The 19,202-nt window shown below is 34.5% G+C and overlaps 1 protein-coding gene across 7 annotated transcripts in view; it reads right to left on the minus strand.

Annotated features, from left to right (window-relative positions):
- Positions 1–9,213: 9,213 nt before the first annotated feature.
- Positions 9,214–19,202, minus strand: part of LOC129954253 (IQ motif and SEC7 domain-containing protein 1) — a 467,024-nt gene continuing 457,035 nt past the window's right edge. For 5 of the 7 annotated variants that reach the window (XM_056068036.1, XM_056068041.1, XM_056068039.1 and 2 more), the window contains 3 exons: positions 11,365–13,075; positions 10,462–11,293; positions 9,214–10,396 (listed from right to left, as the gene is read on the minus strand). In XM_056068036.1, coding sequence (XP_055924011.1) covers positions 9,954–10,396; positions 10,462–11,293; positions 11,365–13,075 — 2,986 coding nt within the window. In that variant the 3' untranslated portion in view covers positions 9,214–9,953. The remainder of the gene's footprint in view (positions 10,397–10,461; positions 11,294–11,364; positions 13,076–19,202) is intronic. The other 2 variants (XM_056068037.1, XM_056068042.1) reach the window with 1 other exon arrangement.

The raw sequence follows: 19,202 nt of genomic DNA on the forward strand, positions 1-19,202 counted from the left end.
ATAGAAGACAGGGAACGCGACGGGCAAAATTGTTTCACGCCCCACCAGACCCCGTTCAGTTTGACCAGGCCCTAACTTTTGTCTACAAAACTTCTAATTTCATCTGGAGGCTACGGCGAACGTAAAAAAATACCTCCAAGATAATACTGTACATTTTATATACCATAGAGGAAATATATAAAAGGAAGATATTCAAATGACTGTAAACTGACTGTAGATTAAATTAACTATTGTTCACATGATGAGGAAGGACTTGCATTCATTGCGATCTTTCGGCTATCCGTAGCTGGCTGAAAGAAGTGCTTTGCATTGCAAAGATGGTGACACATTACGTGAATGTGTTACTGCTATCACACGCTGCAATTAATTCAATTTGTATTTGGCTTGGCTATGAATGACCACCAAGTAAAGAGATTCCTCAACTTTATAACAACTCTCGACTTGTATATCCATCTCGTCAAATGAAGCATGTCAGATAGGTTGCAAAGCGAAGCTTTTCAGACTTCTGCGACTTCGATCCCTTCGCTGTAATCGGCCCTTCTCATTCCTACAGGATTAACAATGAGGATATAAGCCATCAGAATAGAGCGATTTGATCGCCAGTCTTGTTGAGCAGTGTAATTTTTTACTAAAAAACAAAACAAAACAATATTCATATAATTTGAGTTAAAAATTAATATGAACACATTTACCTTCAATTTGTACCTATTCACTCCACAATAAATATGTCGGCGTTGCTGGCTTCCTACGCGGGGCTTCCACTTCCACTTTTCTTGTTGCAACGTAATCCTTGGTTTCTTCTTTATCTGAGGATTAAATTAAATTCAATATATATTTTTATTTCAATAAATTAATATTTTGTTTTACCTTCATTTGTTTTATTGATACTGAATTTTGGTTTGTTTACATTTTCGTAGAATTGTCAAAATACTTACTCCGCTGTTGGTCTGTCAAAACTGGGTACAACTCAAATTGGGCCACGTTCGCATTGCAGTTTTGGGGTGCGCCTATACTTTCGGCATGATTTATTCTGTTTTTAGCTAAAATTTTCATACAAATCATAGAATTTGTTTGCCAAAAGCATTCAAATATTATTTTTAGCACAGTTTTCACTAAAAAGAAGTTGTAAAATTCATTTTTCTAAAAATATTGCATTCATTTTTCAATTTTTGAATTCAACGGATTTCTTTTTTGAACGTCTGAGTTCACCTCATAGTTTTTTCCCCCGCGGTCGAGCAATGTGGGCACAAATTCCATAACAACTACATTCATAATGGCTTGGTCCCATAAGAAATGCACGGGACCACTAACACATGCTTATCCTTATGGACAAAATCCTCCCAATTTAGCTTGTAGGCCGAAAGAGAGCAAACCCATTAAGTCGGGACTCTAGATAATATATTTCCTCTATGTTATATACAAAGCTGACTCTGCGAACTTTGATGGTTCAATTTTTTTGGAGAGAAAAAATTGCATTTATCTGTCACAAATTTTGAAAAAAAATCTAAGAAAAAATAAGCAGGTTCAGATATTAAAAGGGACTTCATTTACAGTACTTCATCTTTTGAACGTATATGTACTAAGACCAAAGGAATAACAAAGTTTTTAAGATGTCAATAATTTCAAATTTGGCATTCAACTTCACTAACCTCTACCTTCAGTTGTTCTTACAAAAACCACAAAAGTCATTGTTGTCTGTAAAAAAAACTCTCCAGGCAACCAGAGTTCAATGTTGTATTGGAAGGATTAAATTACGAATTTTACGCAAAAATTTGAATGGGGTTGCGCACTAAAATAAATAAATCAGATAATAATAAAGTTCAGCTTTCAGTTGAATGAAAAAACAAGATCAACTGTTATTTTGACATTAGTAGACATGACTTAAGGAGATTTTGTTTGATTAACTTTCCAGCCAACTTTCCAGATACTAGAAACTTACCTTCCTTTCACAAGTCCCTCATGTGTCGTCATGTGTCGTCTGAATCTGCCCATTGAAAACCTAACGTCTAAAACGAATGCCTATTATTTTAATTCGGTTTAAAGTGCTACTTTTACTCCAGAATAATAAAGTTTACGTTAAGCTAAGTATACTATATTGGAAGATCTTCCCATATTGGCCGAACTTACAAAAGTCTTTCAATAGTATCCAATTAGGTGACAATTGCCAATTTTCTATTTTTCTTTAGAAAACAAAAAAAGTTGGTAGACAATTTTCAGATTATAGAAATTATGATCATTCATTTTAGAAATAAAAACAACAGGTCTTAAAAAGAAAATATTAAAAAATATAAAATATTAAAAAAAGTGAAACGATAATGAAGTAAGCAATAAAAATGGCCGACGGTTGGCTGCCAATTTTCTTAATGTCACTTTTGACAAATAGAATCCAATGTTTACGTGGTTGATAGAAAATTGGTTAAATTCGGCAGGTTCAGGTGACATAAGGGCCTTGAGAGTAAGCCAAGTTTCTAGTATCTGATTGTCCAGCTGTCAAAAAATTGCCTTTCAATTAATGCAACTTTATTGGAAAGTTGTCTCGGAAGTCAGTCAAGAAACTATTAAGTCAAGTCAGAGTGACAGTTGAACATGTTTTTTCATTCAACTGAAAGGTGAACTTTATCTTTAACTTTTGGTAGAAAATCGGCTGACAATTTTGTATCTCCCAATTAATAATTGTCTGTTTACACTGTTATAAGACTTTTAAAAATAAAAAAAGTTAGTAGACTTATTGGAAGACAATTTTCAGGTTATAGAAATTATGAACATTTATTTTAGAAATTAAAACGACAGGTTTTAAAAATCAATTAAAAAAATATAAAATATTAAAAAAAATGAAACAATAATGAATTAAGCAATAAGAAAAATGTCCGACGGTTAGCTGCTAATTTTCTTAATGTCACTTTTGACAGATAAAATCTGATGTTTACATGGTTGATAGAAAACTGGTTAAATTGGGCAGGTTCAAGCGACATAAGGGACTTGAAACTAAGGCAAGTTTCTAGTATCTGATTTTCCAGCTGTCAAAGAATTGCCTTCCAATTACGGGAACTTTATTGGAAAGTTGTCTCGGAAGTCAGTCAAGGAACAATTAAGTCAAATCAGAGTGATAGTTGGTCATGTTTTTTCATTCGACTGAAAGGTGAACTTTATCAATCTTTGATTTATTTATTTTCTGTGTAAGAGTCAAACTGTGAAATTGGAAAAGGAATACGTAATATTTATATTTCCTTAAAATGCAAAATACAAGTCGTGATGGACTTGAAGCTTGCCTGACGAGTTCCTTTAGACAATAAAGCTTTTGTTAGTAAAGGTGAGGAAGTAAAGTTCTGAGTTTAGAATGTATGACACTTGAAAAACTAACTCATTGCCTTGGTCAAAATTAACGTTCAAAGAAAGCAGTGGACAGCAAATGAAGTCCCTTATGTTGCCTTAACCTTCTCTTTAGCTAAACTGTTAAAAGTCTTCCAAAAGCATCCAATTAGATTACAGTTGTCAATTTTCTATCAAGTACAGAAAATTTTTTTTGTAGAAAATCAGCTGACAAATGTTTACACGGCTTTGCAAGACATTGAAAAACAATAAAATTGATAGACTCATTGGGAGACAATTTTCTCGAGAGATGGCAGAGAATATGAACATTAATTTTTTTTTATAACTTCTTTTCCGTTATTTTGCCAAACGATGACTTTTTGTTTCTTTCGATTAGTAGTTTTAATTTTTTTTAAAATCCTGAAAGCTTTTGTTGTTGTTTCCTACTCTTACTGCAAGTTTACACTTAAGCTTTATAAAAATAAAGTATTCTGCCCCATTCTCCAATCTTTAGACTCACGTAAATGTTTAAGTAAAGGGGTTTTCAATTAAAAAAAACTAGTTATAAACCAAGTACGAACCAATTACGCCACCGGCCTAAGATCCACACCAAAAGGTAACTTTTTGAGGATGCATTATCACCTGGTGAACCGCGCGTGGGTTGCTGTAGTCCCATATACGGCAATTTTGCTTGTTAACACAGCCATTCATCCAAAAATACGCCTCGCCACTAAACATGATTTTGCGGCCAAAATTGGGGTCCTCTTCCAAACGATTCTAAGCCCAGTCAGCGAACAAACGACGTTGTCTATGGTCATGAACTTTGAGCTCCTGGGTCATTTGGATCTTGTACGGGTGCAGGCCCAAGTCTCTACGCAAAAATTCGTCAAGTTGAAGTCTGCAAAAGGCCAAGTTCTTGTGCACGGCGATGAATAGAGTGCCTCGGGTTTTTCTGCCGTCTTAAATTTGGCCACCAAACGTAGAAGAGTCGACTGTGAAGGGCCACCACGTCTACCGTAGAATGGTCGCAATGCGCGCAACGTTTGCCTTAACAAACACTCATTTTGATAAATAAGTTTTATCATTTGAACGTGCTGTTCAATCGTGTAACTTCAAGGCGTCAACCGTTTCCGGCTTGTTTGTGTAGGCAAGCGACTTCTTATAACACATACAAAAAACTAGTTCAGTGTTAAATCGCACGATCTCGGAGGCCGAATAATCGACATTACTGGACGATTTTGTTGAGCGAATATTGGACGAATGGCGAATCAATTCATTATTTTGACTATAAATTTGCAAGATTTGCAGAAGTTGTTCAGGAGTACAGGCCCAACTATAATAGACTTAACCGAGCTTAAGCCAGCTTAAGGGAACGAACCAATACGCAGCCTCATATGTCACTAACAATAATAGACGTTCTGCTCAGTTTCGTTAAATTTCGCTAACTTTCGCGCAACTACGCAAGAGCCATTTAAATGACTCGAGCTTAAGCAAATGTCAAACTTTCTTAAGTTACTTGAATCCATTTTGGTTACTTTTTGTTTTGGCGATAACTTCTGATAAATTTTCGTTCGGTTTTGACATTAGCTTACTTTCGGTTAACTGGCTGAACAGAATGGTGTCAAAGTTAAAAGATACGAAAATACTATACATCGACACAATGAGAAGCTGTAGCTTTAGCTGCAGCGCAAGTTGACTCAACTTTAACTTTTGGCGGCGCTACAAGCTACATTTGAGATGACAGAAGGGGGAAACCCATTTCATTCTTTGGCTTTTCACTTTTTTTTTGGAACGTTCAATGCATTTGAACATGCCCGAATAAATTTCCTGCGCTACACCATTGTGGGCGACCTTTGCTACATTAGTGAGCGTTTTTATTGACAGCTTATACTACAGCGATTTTTTTAGCTACAGCTGCATCTCATTCTGTTCAAGGGGTAAGACTATTATTGTTGGGTGATAAGTCTATTCATTATGAAATCGACAAACAAATAGAGAATAAATCCAGTGACAGCTGTCAAAAACCTTAATTCTGAAAAAAGTATTGCCAGATTGAAAACCACCTGTTATTTCAATTTAGTTTATTTTGGAGTTGTTAAGCGCCAGTATAGAAAAGTTTAATTTATTCTCTAATTCACTAACGTGGTCCTCAAGCTTGCAGATTTTGTTAATGGTGATAAAAATAAATAAAATCAATTTTTGGCTCACAAACGATGTGTATATTGTATCATTTTTATTTCTCATTTATATTTTTATAATTTAATTTTTGTTGTTGTTCTTGTTGATTTTTGTTTTGTTTTATTTTTTTTTCAAATAGTTAGTATGATTTTTATAATAAAATGACTGACTTTAATAACATTTTTTGTATTTCGCTTCTCTAAATCATCATTATTTATATTTACACATATAAAATAACACTCAATCGGGTAAACTTAAATTTAACAACAAACTGAGAGATAAACAAAAAAATGCATACGTTATCACTCATTCTCATTTTTCATTTTTAATTTTATTGTTTTTATTTTTTTTATAATTAATTAATGAAATATATATCTAGAATATTTATTACCATGAAATTCTAATGCGAACAGCAAAAAACACAAAAACTTACTTAATAGTCGATAAGTTATGGTTTATTGTTTTTTTGTTTTGTTTTATCATCATTTTTTGTTGTTTAAATATCTATCGAAAAAATTATTTTTTTTTAAATTGAAATTTAAAACACATCGAGATGTTTATTGAAGAACTTGTTTTTATATTTTTTTTGTCTGTATTGTAATATATTTGTTTTATTGATAAATTTAAATATTTTGAAATCTTAAATATTATAACAAATGTGTTTTGTTATTTACAGTGAAATCTAAATGTTTTATTTGTAAATTCATTTTGTTTTCTTTTGTTTAAATAGTGTCGAAGCAATAAAAAAATAAATTTGTATTTTTTGTTTATCTATTAATGTTTTTTTTTATTTACTATATTTTTATTATTTATTAGTTCATTTTTATTAAAGTCTTATTTTCAATTCAATTGTTGTTTGTTTTTAGTTTTTTTTCTAACTCATAAAAAAATATATCAAGGTCTTAAATTCTGAATTTTTGCAAATGTTCAAACGGTGACCTTTGAAGGTGTGAAAGTTTAAGGATTTTATACCAAACTTACTTCCTACCGTCAAACCTGTACAAAACACCTTTCAAATTATTATTTTTCCAAATTGAAACCAATAAAATTAATTTCCAAGAATCTTGGTTGATTTATTATTTTAAAATAGGAAACAAAGTCGAATGACGGCGAATCTAAAATTAAATTTGGTGAACTACAATAAAGCGCAATTTTGAGGAGTAATCTATTGGAATGGGCAGGCTCAGAAGACATAAGGGACTTGAAAGTTAGGCAAGTTTCTAGTATCTGATTGGCCAGCTGCCAAAATATTACCTTTCAATTATGACAACTTTAATGGAAAGTTGACTGGAAAGTTAGTCAAAGTCAAGAAAAATCTCCCTAACTATCAAGTCAAGTCTACTTCTATCAAAATGACAGTTGATAATGTTTTTTCATTCAACCGAACGCTGAACATTATTACTCTATGATTAATTTATTTTCTGCAAAACTTTATTTAATGCTTTCTGTAAAAGGCTTCCTTGTCAATTTGGAAAAGAAATAACTAATATTTCTTTACAATACAAAGTACAAATCGTGGTGGACTTGTAGCTTGCCTGAGGAGTGTGTTGGTACTTTTTGTACTATGAACTTAAAGTAGAGATTTGTGAAGTAAAGCTCTGAATTTGAAATTCATGACGCTTGAAAAACTAACAAGTTGGCTTGATCAAAATTTACGTTCAAAGAATGAAGACGACCATTATGTTTGCTGAACCTGCCCAATGTTACCAATATTTCCTCATCTTTGATTTATGTTGTCAAATTGGGGGAAAGCTAAGTACATTCTTGGACATTCCAATAAACTTTCGGACTTTTTCTATGGTTTATGGATTTGTTAATACCCCGTTTTGGGCAATAAATCGTCAATCAGTTTCATCACTTTATAAACTCTAACATATGTAAGTTTAAAGGCATTTTGCTGTACATACCAATATCATACCTGTGAGACAAAATGGATACAGTGTTGGCCAAAACATTAGCTAAAAATACGTCCATCTTTATGTCATTCAAAAATTAATAACTTAAATAAATCATGTTAATTTTTTTCTAAAAGTGAATACATTATGTATTTACATCTAAATAGACCACAAGAAAAAATAGTTTTCATAACGGTTCACTAAACATGACATAAGTAGGACAGTTAACCCAATTTTTTGTTGGCCAAAACAAAAATAATTTTTTTATTGTTATCTCTCTTTCTCTTATTAAGTTAGCGGGAAGTTAGTCCGTTAACTACAAAATTCAATGCTCAGCTCATATTGAAAGTGTTGGCAAACGAGTGCAGTTGAATCATTTATTAGGTGTTATTCACTTCCCGAGCAAGTTAATCCGTGTTCTTGGCTAACTTTTGTAAAATGACTGGAACCAAATACTCTAACGAAATAAGAAAAAAAATAATAAAAGAATATAATAGTGGAATGAGTCAAATTAAATTATGGTCAAAATATTTCATTCCAAATTCAGTGCTTTGCCGATTAATACAATTTTACAAATCCAAAAAGTCCTTCCAAACGGTTCATAGAGGTGGCAGACCAAGAAAAACAACAAAACGCTAAGATTCTGCAATAAAATCAATTGAAAAAGTGCCTTTTATATCATCGAGAGAAATACGAACTTAACTCGAGCTGAACATAAGGGCGAGAACAATTTGAAGACTAGCTGTTGATGGTGGACTTAAATCTGTAAAAAATCCTTTTATTTCCACTAAAAATAAGCTGGCGAGATTTAAATTTGCTCATGGCCACAACAACTGGCCACATCAAAATGGAAGAATGTGCTCTTTTTGGACGAATCTAAATTCAATTTCAAATATTTCGATAGTTTTCGTCGTGTTCGCAGATCTGCGAAAGAGGCACTTAATCCACGTTACACCAAAGCTACTGTAAAATACGAAGGAGGTAACGTTATGGTGTGTGATTTTTTTCAAGGCATAGACTGGGACCAATTCACCAAATAAATGGTACATTGGATCGTTTTATGTTACGCGACATTTTGCAAAATATGATGCTGAACACGCTGAACCGAAAGCACACGTCCAATAGGTAAAGACGTGGTTTCAAGAAAACTGGATTGACGTGTTACAATTTCCAGCACACGCTAAGGATCAGTTGCCTCTAAAGGGATAGTTCAGCAGGACAACGACTGAAAGCACACGTCCAATAGGTAAAGACGTTATTTCAAGAAAACTGGATTCACGTGTTACAATTTCCAGCACAGTCCCCAGATCTCAACCCCATAGAAAATCTATGGGGAATTGTAGATCAACAAACGAACAGCATTATAAGCAATTTAATTAACCCCATGCCTCGAAGATGTGCTGCTGAAGTGATTAAAAGAAATACTAGCAATAGTTAAGTAAGACTAAAAAAAGTTGCTTTTAATTACCTAAAATTGAAAAACAAAAATATACAAAAATTGAATTATTTAATAATGATACAATTAAAGTTGCTTTTGTTTTGCCTAACACTGTGTAATTCTTTCTTAAAGGTAGTATGTTGAATGATCTTGGCTCATTAGTAATGTCAAGTCCTAACCGCGTAAGAGTTCAAGGAAAATAAAAACGACCAGATCAACCAATTCGTACTAATGTAGAAAATGTAATATTTAATCAAAAAAGATTCTTTTTAATCGCTTATATATTATTTATCTGCAAAACTGTAAACTGAAAACCAAACCAAAAAACAATAAAAACTTAAAAACAAATAGTTTTTTTTTTCAAAAAACAATAATTTAAAAAAAAAACAAGTGTTCACTGTTACAGGATTTTTATTTTTATGTATTTTTGATTTATTATTTTTGAATTTTTGTTTTTATATAATAAGTTTATATATAATAATGATCAATCAATTTATATGACTTAAATTATCTCCTCCATAATTATTATAATAATTATTGTGTATTTTTATTTTATTATAATTAGTGTATTTTTTTGTATATATACCTAATAATGTTTGTTACTTATTTTGTTTTTGTTTTCTTTCTTTACTTAGCGGATAAGTCCGAATGGCTCAAGTCAAATATTTATAGGTATGTCTATATATAGAAATTTGTATTTATATATTCATTATATAATATATTTATATTCATCATAGTATACAAGGTTAACAAAACAAACAAATAATAATAATTAATGTTAAATAATAATTATAAAATTGTAGACAAAAGAATAGAAAGGATCAACAAAACAAAAATTTACAAAAAGGAAACTTAAAATATGTTTTACATTTTGTTTTAGTTTTTTTCTTTTTAATTTTTCTTTTCTCTTCCATTTATTTTACAAAAACAAAAGAAACACACATAAGTTGGTGTGTGTCCTTTTGATCATATCCTAGAAACTTTTTCGGTTTTATTCTCTCTGTATGATTATTGTTTCGTCTTCTTAAATTACGTATTATATATCATAGAAAAATACTCAACAAAAAAATATAAACAAAAGAAAATTTACAATATATACGAGCATAAGAAAAATGTCCTGACATTTTTATTACTTAAACCTCTGTAGATCGACCACTCTCTTCGGACCGAGACATCTTTCGCTCCCTGCCCGGAATGCGTCCGGTTAGTGGAAGTTGCTGTTGCTGCTGCTGTTGCTGTTGCATTTGCAATTGCTGTTGTTGTGGATGGGGTTGAGGTTGAGGCTGCAATTGATGTGGATGAATCATGCCTGGATGTGGGATCATCATGGCTGGATGGTGATGATAGGCTTGCATCATGTGATGACCGGGATATTGTTGGGGGTGTTGTTGTACCATAACTGGTGCACCGCCTTGTTGTGGAAAGCGCATTTTAGCTGCAGCGGCATTAGCAGCAGCAGCCACAACAGCTGCATTCTCACGCGAAGCACTGCTTGCAGTGGTCGATTGGAAGGATATGGACATGCCGCTGTCTAGGGAGCCCACGCTGCCACGTCTTTGGGGCTTTTCGTTACCAACTAAAGGAGGAAGCAAATTCATCATCAATAAGCCATAAAAGACATGTGCATCTCGCTTAACTTACATTGCTCGTGCATATCCAGCAGACTGTTGCTGAGGGCGCTGCGTTTAAGCTGTGCCGCTGTGTCGTGGTTGCCATTTGTCGAATCGCTGCCCTGCGGCGATTGGAATGGGCATGGACACACTTCAACATCGGCCACTCCGCTATCGCGATTCTCCGAGTTGCCATTTGGGCGAGTTCGTGATGACTTCTGTCGTTCCAGTTCGGCTTCTATGCGCAATGACTCCATTTCGTCCATTTCACTAATGGACTCTTTTAGGTCTTCAGCAAATTTACAGCGATCGTGCTCGTTGCGGGCATTGAAAGTGACCAGAATCTTGGCGTCGACTTTTTGCGACAACTGAATGCAATACGGATAATTGGGTACATCCAAAAGTGTGACTATCATTCCGCACAACGGGAAGCTATTCCGGAATGTATAGGTGACAGAAGACTTCTTTTTGCTGAAGATCTTTGTAATCACTAGCAGGTCATTGAATAGGAACACCTCACGCTGATGCACGCCGGGTCGTTCCTTTTTATTAACATCGGGAATTTCATACAAGCGGCAATAGCAAACCAAACGACGATGGGGCAAAGCCAAGTTTGGTTTCTTGCCGACAATTGTGGCTTGGACTTTCATCACTTGGGTGACATGATCACTGCCAGGCTTGAATTCATTGGCTTTGACACGCTCATAGACGCCAGCCAACATATCACGATCAATATCGTGGCAGTCATCGATGCCGCGAAGGTTCTTTATGAAGTCTTCGACACGCATTCGCCTTTCGGGCTTGAGGTTCGGTGTGTGCAGGTCCGTATTGAGCATGATGATGGCGAATGCTAGAACGAAGATCTGCAATAAACAAAAAGACAAGAATTCAGCAAGAAGTTCCAAGAGAAATATCAGCAAACAAAAGAACTTACCGTATCGGATGACCTTAAACGCCCCACAATGTCCTGATTACACTGACAGTAGCGCTGCGAGAAGATTTCCATGAGTCGTTCGATTTTCTGCGCCTCACCTGGCATACGGAAGTATGCCTGGAATTTCCTCAACGCTACGTCAACCTGCATGCCTGAGAGGTCAAGTTCGCCAGCGAAGCACTCCAGAACAGCCATATTGAAGGGATTCTGTAGGTTACCTAAATATTCGCCGATCATTTGTCGGGACAAACCTTTCCTAGAGATCAGGAATCTCGCCACGCCCTGTGGAGTGTTCTCCAAGAATCCTCTGCGAATCAAGTATGTGATGCCTTTCTCTGGTTTCTTATTGAATAAATTCAATCCGACGCGGTATTGTCGCTTCCGAATGGTCTCGGATACTTTGTAGTTCTGTGTTGTTGCGGAAGCTACATTAAGTTGATCTGCTTCGTTGTGCTGCTCGTATTGTGCAGCACTGGTGTGTGAGCTCATATGGTCATCAGAAACAAGGACCATACCAGCTGCAGCTGCTGGTGGATGGGAGGCCATCATAAGGATATGATCGGGAGAATGGGTGCTGTACTGGTTGGAGCTGTTGAGGGCTGTGCCGCGTTTCCATGTTTGCGGTGAATTTGAACGATCGGAGCCCAAATCACAATTGGCTATCCGATCAACCGATGTGGCACTGGAGTCGCTTCCTGAGCTCTGTACGGAGGTAAGGCTTCCATTTTCGGCAGTCTTACACAGACCATTAGTGCGGATCATTGATGGCGGAGGAGGAGTTTGTCGCATTTGTGCCATCATCTGCTGTTGTGCAGCAGCTTGTTGGGCTGTTATCGAAGACGTACGCTTTGGAACCTCTGGAGGCACTTTTTTACGTTCCGAGGTAGTGACCAGAGCCTTGGGTCGCATATAAATCTGAGCAGCGGAATAATATGGCGTGTGTGGGGAAGTTCCTGGCACTAGAGTGCCTCCTGTGCTCACCCATGATCCATTCAACGATGAATCCAGATGGCTCGAGTTCGAACTGTAACTGACATCGTGCGGTACGGCATGGTATGTTGACTGGGAGGATACATAGTGAGGTCCACTAATCTGGGCCTGTATCTGGGCGGCGGAACTGTAGTAATGCTGTTCGGTTGCGTGAAGAAGATTCACATGTGGATGGGACGAGTTGGAAGAGGCAGTCGACGCTGATGAAGCCGTAGAAGCTGCACCTGAAATAACCGGAGACTGTGACCAACACGTACTATGCGCTGCTGGCATTGGCGATGTATTACCCGATTGGCTCCTCGGAATTGGACTGGAATCAAGGTGACGACGTTCCCGCAATGACATCGACCGTGTAGGTGGTGTCCGAGCTGTACCAGGAGGACCAGCCATTATAGTGACTCGTGCCTGGTGTGAATGCTGCTGTTGTTGTGATGGATGATCCAATTGAGATTCAGTAGCGCTGCCATACGCCGACGACGACGATGTATTCGATGGGGGACCATCTTCAGTGGTGCCAGCTGCTGCAGCTGCCATTAACATACGTCGGCTGAGACGTTTCTCTGCTTTGGCCATAGCTGTGATCGAAGCGAACTTCTTAACCATCATATAGTGTCGGAAGGCACGCTGAATTGTGATTGCCGCGTTCCGGGCACACACTCCTCCGTATTTACGTTCAAGCAACTCGATTTGTTTCTCCAGAAGATCCTGGGAGAGTTCGTACCTGAAATTAATAAGAAGAAAAACAAAGAGTTTAGTATTTTGAATACTGTGGAAAAAAGTACATAGATCAAAAGAAGAAGTTTTGTTTATTTACGTTCGATGAAGCATCGGTGAGAAGTTAATTACTTTGGAGTGTTTCTTCAAAGGTACTTTTTTCTATTTTTGGTTTGTTTCTTTGATATTTATCAGATCAAAGATGAACCAAAATGTTTATAAAGTTCTTTTAAATCATTTGGAAACAAAAATTAAGGAACTGCATCCAGTACATCTGCACCGAAAATGCATCTGAGTAAAAATAATCTATGGAACTGATGAGGGAATGCAATTGAATGAATCTAACAACCCTCGGATCCTGCTGCTGCCGGCTGTTACATAAATATAATATACATATATTGAATGCTCAGCTGTAAGAAGTTTGTTTTTTTCTTTCCCTGCCCTGATGGATTCCCCTGGAATGAGAGGGGAAGTTATGAAGCACCCCTTGTTTTTCAAAAAAATTTCGTCATCTCTGTTGTTGTTGTTGTTGGTAGGTATGTTGAAGTTGTTTTTTTTTTTGGAAAATTGCGTGCACAAGGGTCTAATTTTAATCGGTGGAAGGAAACTCACAAGCCAAATGGGATCTTCATCACCGTTATTATTATTATCACTATCTGCCACTACAAAAGAGAAGTGGAGGAGGATCCTTTTGTTCACAAAGGGATGCGTAAAATGAAGGTAGGTATATAAAATGTAGTTGCTACAGTAATAATATAATTTTTGTACAACCGCGTTGGCCTTGCTTTTTGAATTCAAAGAAGGAAATGCACAGGAACCGGGATATGGATTCGTGTTCAATCGACAATATTTTTATATTCATCATACGAAGGGTGATTTACAATGTATAAAAACGTTGTTCCAATGTGAAAAGACATAAAGTGGAAGTTTTAATATCGAAGAAGGGGAATTATTTATTTTTTTGTGAAGTACAAATTCTGGAAAGACAGTAATTCACTCAAATCGAGATAATTTTGAGGGTTGAGAGCGATTTGAGTGAATTTGAATTTATTCGTGTTTCGTGGAAGAAGATATCAAATTTAAAAACTCATTGAATTGTAATAATTATGAATATTTTGACATTTTCAGTTATTTAAAACTAAAATTAGGAAGACTTTAAAAGACTTTTTGTAATCGCTGTGATTTGTCGATTTGAAGATTTTGACATCTCTCGATGTTTCAAGGTCCATAACCATAGGTTAATATTTGAAATTTGATTTTTACAATTAAGAAAGAAAGGAACCATACATTTGGAAATTGCAGAATTATTTTCCTTGACAGAGTTTGAAAGTTATAGCATAGCGTTTTATAGACGATTAATTAATCATCTCAGTAGCTTAAGAAACGTATCATTAAGTAAAGCACTATTCACATGAGCACTACCAACGAATAAACGAATATTCGTCGATTTTGACATTTATTTCATATGAGAGCTTTTAATTGGTCGCGAATGAAGTTTGACAAGGAAGATAAGTACGCGGGATTATTTTATTCGTTGCGAGTGTGGATAATGTGGAACGCGAATAACGTTTGACAGCTCGTATGAACTACAATTGTTTTCACGACGAACGTATATAAACTCACATTTTGTAATTCATTCGCCGTTACTCGTTTGTTGGTCGCGCTCATGTGAATACTACTTTAGACCGTTTTTCTTGAAGGGATGTGAAGGAAGTTGTTAACATTTTAGAAAAAGAAGGTTTAGTTTTTAAATACCAATGGAGGCAATCCCTAAGTTAGTGGATACGCAGTCAAGGCATTCTGATTGGCTAAGTGCAACGTTTGACGTTTGACAATCAGCTGATCGACAAATGAAAATCACTAATATTGTGTCTTATATTTGATTTTATTGAATTTAAAAACAAAAAAAGATTATTTTAAGTTCTTCATATCAAAAATGTATCTTATTTTATATTCATACTTGAAATTGTTAGTAATAAGATAGTTCCGGATTGATTAGCTTTATAGTGCAATTTTGCGTTCACAAAGCTAGTTGAAATTTGACTACGTAGTCACTAGCTTTATGAATGCGCCCAATAGGTAAGTTTTTAAGTGACGTTCATTTAATGACACATCTTCCTACTTTCATCTTGTGTTTTTGAAACCTATTAAAGGTAAGTCCTAGTTTTTCAGTCAAACGATGCATATCAAAACCCTTTTTAGAATTATCTCAGTTATGCAAATAACAAAAAAAATCCCTTATGAACGATTTCCTCATAAAATTACCATCTGTCATTGTTTTATTAATTTTTCTTTTTTCATTTTATTTAATTTACATAAATTTAAATTCGACACACGTTTGATATTATATTTTTTTTTGTTATATGCATCATTACATCTGTCAAATCAGTGTCAAATTCCAATAGAGAAAGAAAATGATTATAGGTACCTTGGAAAAGATTGCAATAAAGGAGTGAAAACCAACATTATGGTTGCCATTTTGTATTCTTCATATTAACCCTTTAACCCTTGACAATGTTCTGAACCATAAAATTCTGTCTGACAGTCAATTTATTCAATTGTCCCTTGGAAATCAAATAAAGAAAAAGAAAACGTGCAAATTATGTCCTTTTGTTTGCCATTTTGACACTCTCTCGGTAGAAATTTTGTTTTATCCTGATTCGATAAAAAATACAATAATTGAGGGTCAGATAGAATGACATTTTTTCCTTTTTTCTTGAAGATATAAATTAATAATAGTAAAGCAGATGAAAGTATATATAAAGAAAGGTACACGAACGTAACTCTGCTGTAGGTAGGTAAGATTGACCTTTTTGAAATATTTTCGGATGATAATAATAACTCTGCATGTTAAGCGAGACTCTTAAATGCCGTATTTTTGATCTTTCGAATTGATCTTAAAGTAAAAAGGTCACAAAAATATTAAATTATATCCTTCGAGTCAGGTGAAGTACGGATGATACTTAATAATTCCAGATAACACGGTTTTATAAAGTCTTAGCAAACAAGTAATTTTTGAGTCTTTTCATTTAATAAACCGAAGTTTCACTATAAATCAACTGAAAGAATATAATTGTTCACTTCTCTTTGCCTGCCATTCTACGAGGTACCTAATTAATAAGGATTTAAATAATTTGACAGTAAAAGGACAATTTTATTGGGATATTGTTAAAGATGACTTAAGAATTAAATTGAGTTTGTTAAGGATTATTTTTGATGTGTACAACGCAGTCCCGCATTTGTAAAATAACCATTTTGTTAAGCTTTTTGTAGTTTACTCCAACAGTTTTTATAAATTGTTACAACATATGAATTGTTTCTTTAGTTCTAGTTTTTTTAGACTGGGGAGAAGTATAAGAAATTTCAAGTTATCAAACAAACCTTTTTTAGAAGATAAACTTTAAATTTGACATTTAAGCTGAGAATACATCAAACACTTCCGGTAGAGATGTGTAAGAAATTTAAAGCTATCAATCATATGTTTTAAGAAGTTGAACTTCAAATGATTTGTGTTGTTGATTGGTAATTCGGAATTAAAAAGTAAAAGAACGCTTTAAATATACTATTTTTGTCAATCTGAAGTTTGATCGTGTGCGTTGGTTACGTTAAATTTGTATTTCAAATGTCTGATCCTAAATTCAAAACTAAAACCATTTTACTTTATTAATTTTGTGGTGTTCAAAAAGAATAAATAGAAAACGGCATTGGTCAGATGTCATATAAAAATTATTGAATATTTTTAGCCACATTTTGTTACGTTTTACCTTGTGAGTGTAATACTTAAAAGTAAAATTTTTATATTTGGCATTTAGATTAGTTTGAAATTTAAGTTTTCAGTGTATACCGACAACTAAATTTTTTGTTTGTTTTAAAGACAAAAAAAATGTATTATGTTAAATTTCTGGTCAACACCACTTAGACCTCTTTTACACGAGACGGTTTTGTATGTACGGTTAAAATCCGTACGATTTTTTTCCGTACGGACTTTGTTTTCACACATAACGCATTTTTCCCGTGAATAATTTACTTTTGGTTTTACTTTAGATATTTTTCTTTAGTACAAGTGACCACAAAAACGGACGGCAGACAAATAAAAATCGTCTTTTGTGAATGCGTTGGCGTAGTCACGTACGCCACTGATAAGACGGCAACGGCACGGTCGCCGTATATTTCAGTCGTTGAGACGGCTGTTTAAAATAGTCCGTACGGAAAAAACCCGTCTTCGTCCAGTGTCAAAGCTTTAGTTAATTTTATTAGTTTACTATTAAAGGCCCACGGATTAAAACCGTACGGACGAAACCGTCTCGTGTGAAATGGGCCTTAGGCAAACAAAAGGCCTGGTTGACTGTTAAAAAAAAGTTTTACGAGCTGTCATTATTTTCTGTCAAAAAAATATTCGACAGTTAAAAATGATTTCACCCCTGAAAAAAACATTAGATGGCACAGGTAGTCATAGAACCCAAGACTTCAGGCATGACAGTCCAACGCATTAACCGTCAAGCTACGGGTACTACTAGACAATTGATAAACTTAAACCGACTTTGTTGTAGTTTCATGGGTCATTGAACTCGAGTCTATTCATCGAAATCATTCAGTAAGCTAAAAATTTAAATTCCTTACCGTACCTTATGTCATGAATACGTTCTAAAACTAAATGAAGTCCCAAAATCTCATCACCTTTCCATTTATAATTACTGACCAAATACAAAATTTTATCTCTTAATAGGTTTTATGTACAACATAACTGTAATCGTAAATGGCAAATAAAATAAAATTTACCTCATCTTGTTTGAACACATTTCATAATCAAATTAAATTGAAAAACGGAAATTACCAACTTCATTTCATAATAATTTCAAATGAGAAAACTCAATTTACCACATAAACTTAATCCGTATGGTGAAGAATTTTCTCCTATCCCAATATTTTCCATCACCATTATCACCATCATCATGAAAATCCTTATTCTGCATAGCTGACATGACGACGTTTGTCCCCACATTACTTGAATTATTCTTCCTATCATCATAGATTGGAACTTCGATAAAATGTCTAACTAAATCAGCAGTGGGTGAATTGGTAGATTTTAAACTTCGCCTACGTTCCACACTTGCCCACCTGCGTATGCAATGTAAACTTTGACGTCTCCTGCTTTGCCTTGACGACGAAAACGTCAACACTGATGACGTATTCTCATTTCCTTTTGTCGGCGGAGTCTCTGTCAAAGTTGATGATGATGATGATGTCGTCGACCACAGTGATGAAGATGATGATGATAGAGCTTTTCCTCCAGATGATGACGATGGTGATGATGAAAATGATGCAACTGCAACACGAGACAAAGTTGTTGCTGACTCCCAATGAATTAATTTGTTCTTAGCGTTAACGCCTACGGAATTAGTTTTCAAATTCATTTTGCATGAACATTATTTTTTGGCACATCACTAGGTGACATTTTTATATAATCATGGCGATAACGGTGTTTTTGACACTTCTGCATGAAGAACAGGGTTGGCTGTGAGTTTTTATTTTTTGTTTTAATTATTTCTTGGCAAACGTTTCTATACACACAGGGTTATTCAAGGAGTAATTAGACTTAAGTAATAAAAAAATTATTGCAAATTGCATAATTTTCATGGAATAAACAGACGTCGGAATTTCATGTTGATGAAAGTGCGGCATTTAGAACAAAACACTCAAAGTTAAGTGTTCTTTGGGTTTAAAATATAATCAAACAACCAGATATAAGATAATTTGCAAAAATACCAAACCCAAACTGATAAGGTATAATAGACAATAGTTGTTTTATCTAAAGCTTTTAGTGATAGCAGAAATCAGCAAATTATTACGTTAAGGAATTTTGACATTCTTTTGCGTTTTATTTTTTATTTACAGCATATAGTAAATAAAAACTAATAAACTTTAGACATGTATAAATCGGATAAAAATAGAAAACACTTAATTTCTGACAAATTAATGATTGGCAGAAGAGAATATTAATAATTTTACATAAAACACATCATTTAATTTGCAATAGACTTGTCTAAATCACTCAAATATAATAATAATTTAGACGTTACATTTCTTAATCGTCCTCGAAATTAGGTCAAAAATGACAGACAGGAGTGATAAAA

This window comes from Eupeodes corollae, chromosome 1, assembly GCF_945859685.1.
Source record: "Eupeodes corollae chromosome 1, idEupCoro1.1, whole genome shotgun sequence".
NCBI lineage: Eukaryota > Metazoa > Arthropoda > Insecta > Diptera > Syrphidae > Eupeodes > Eupeodes corollae.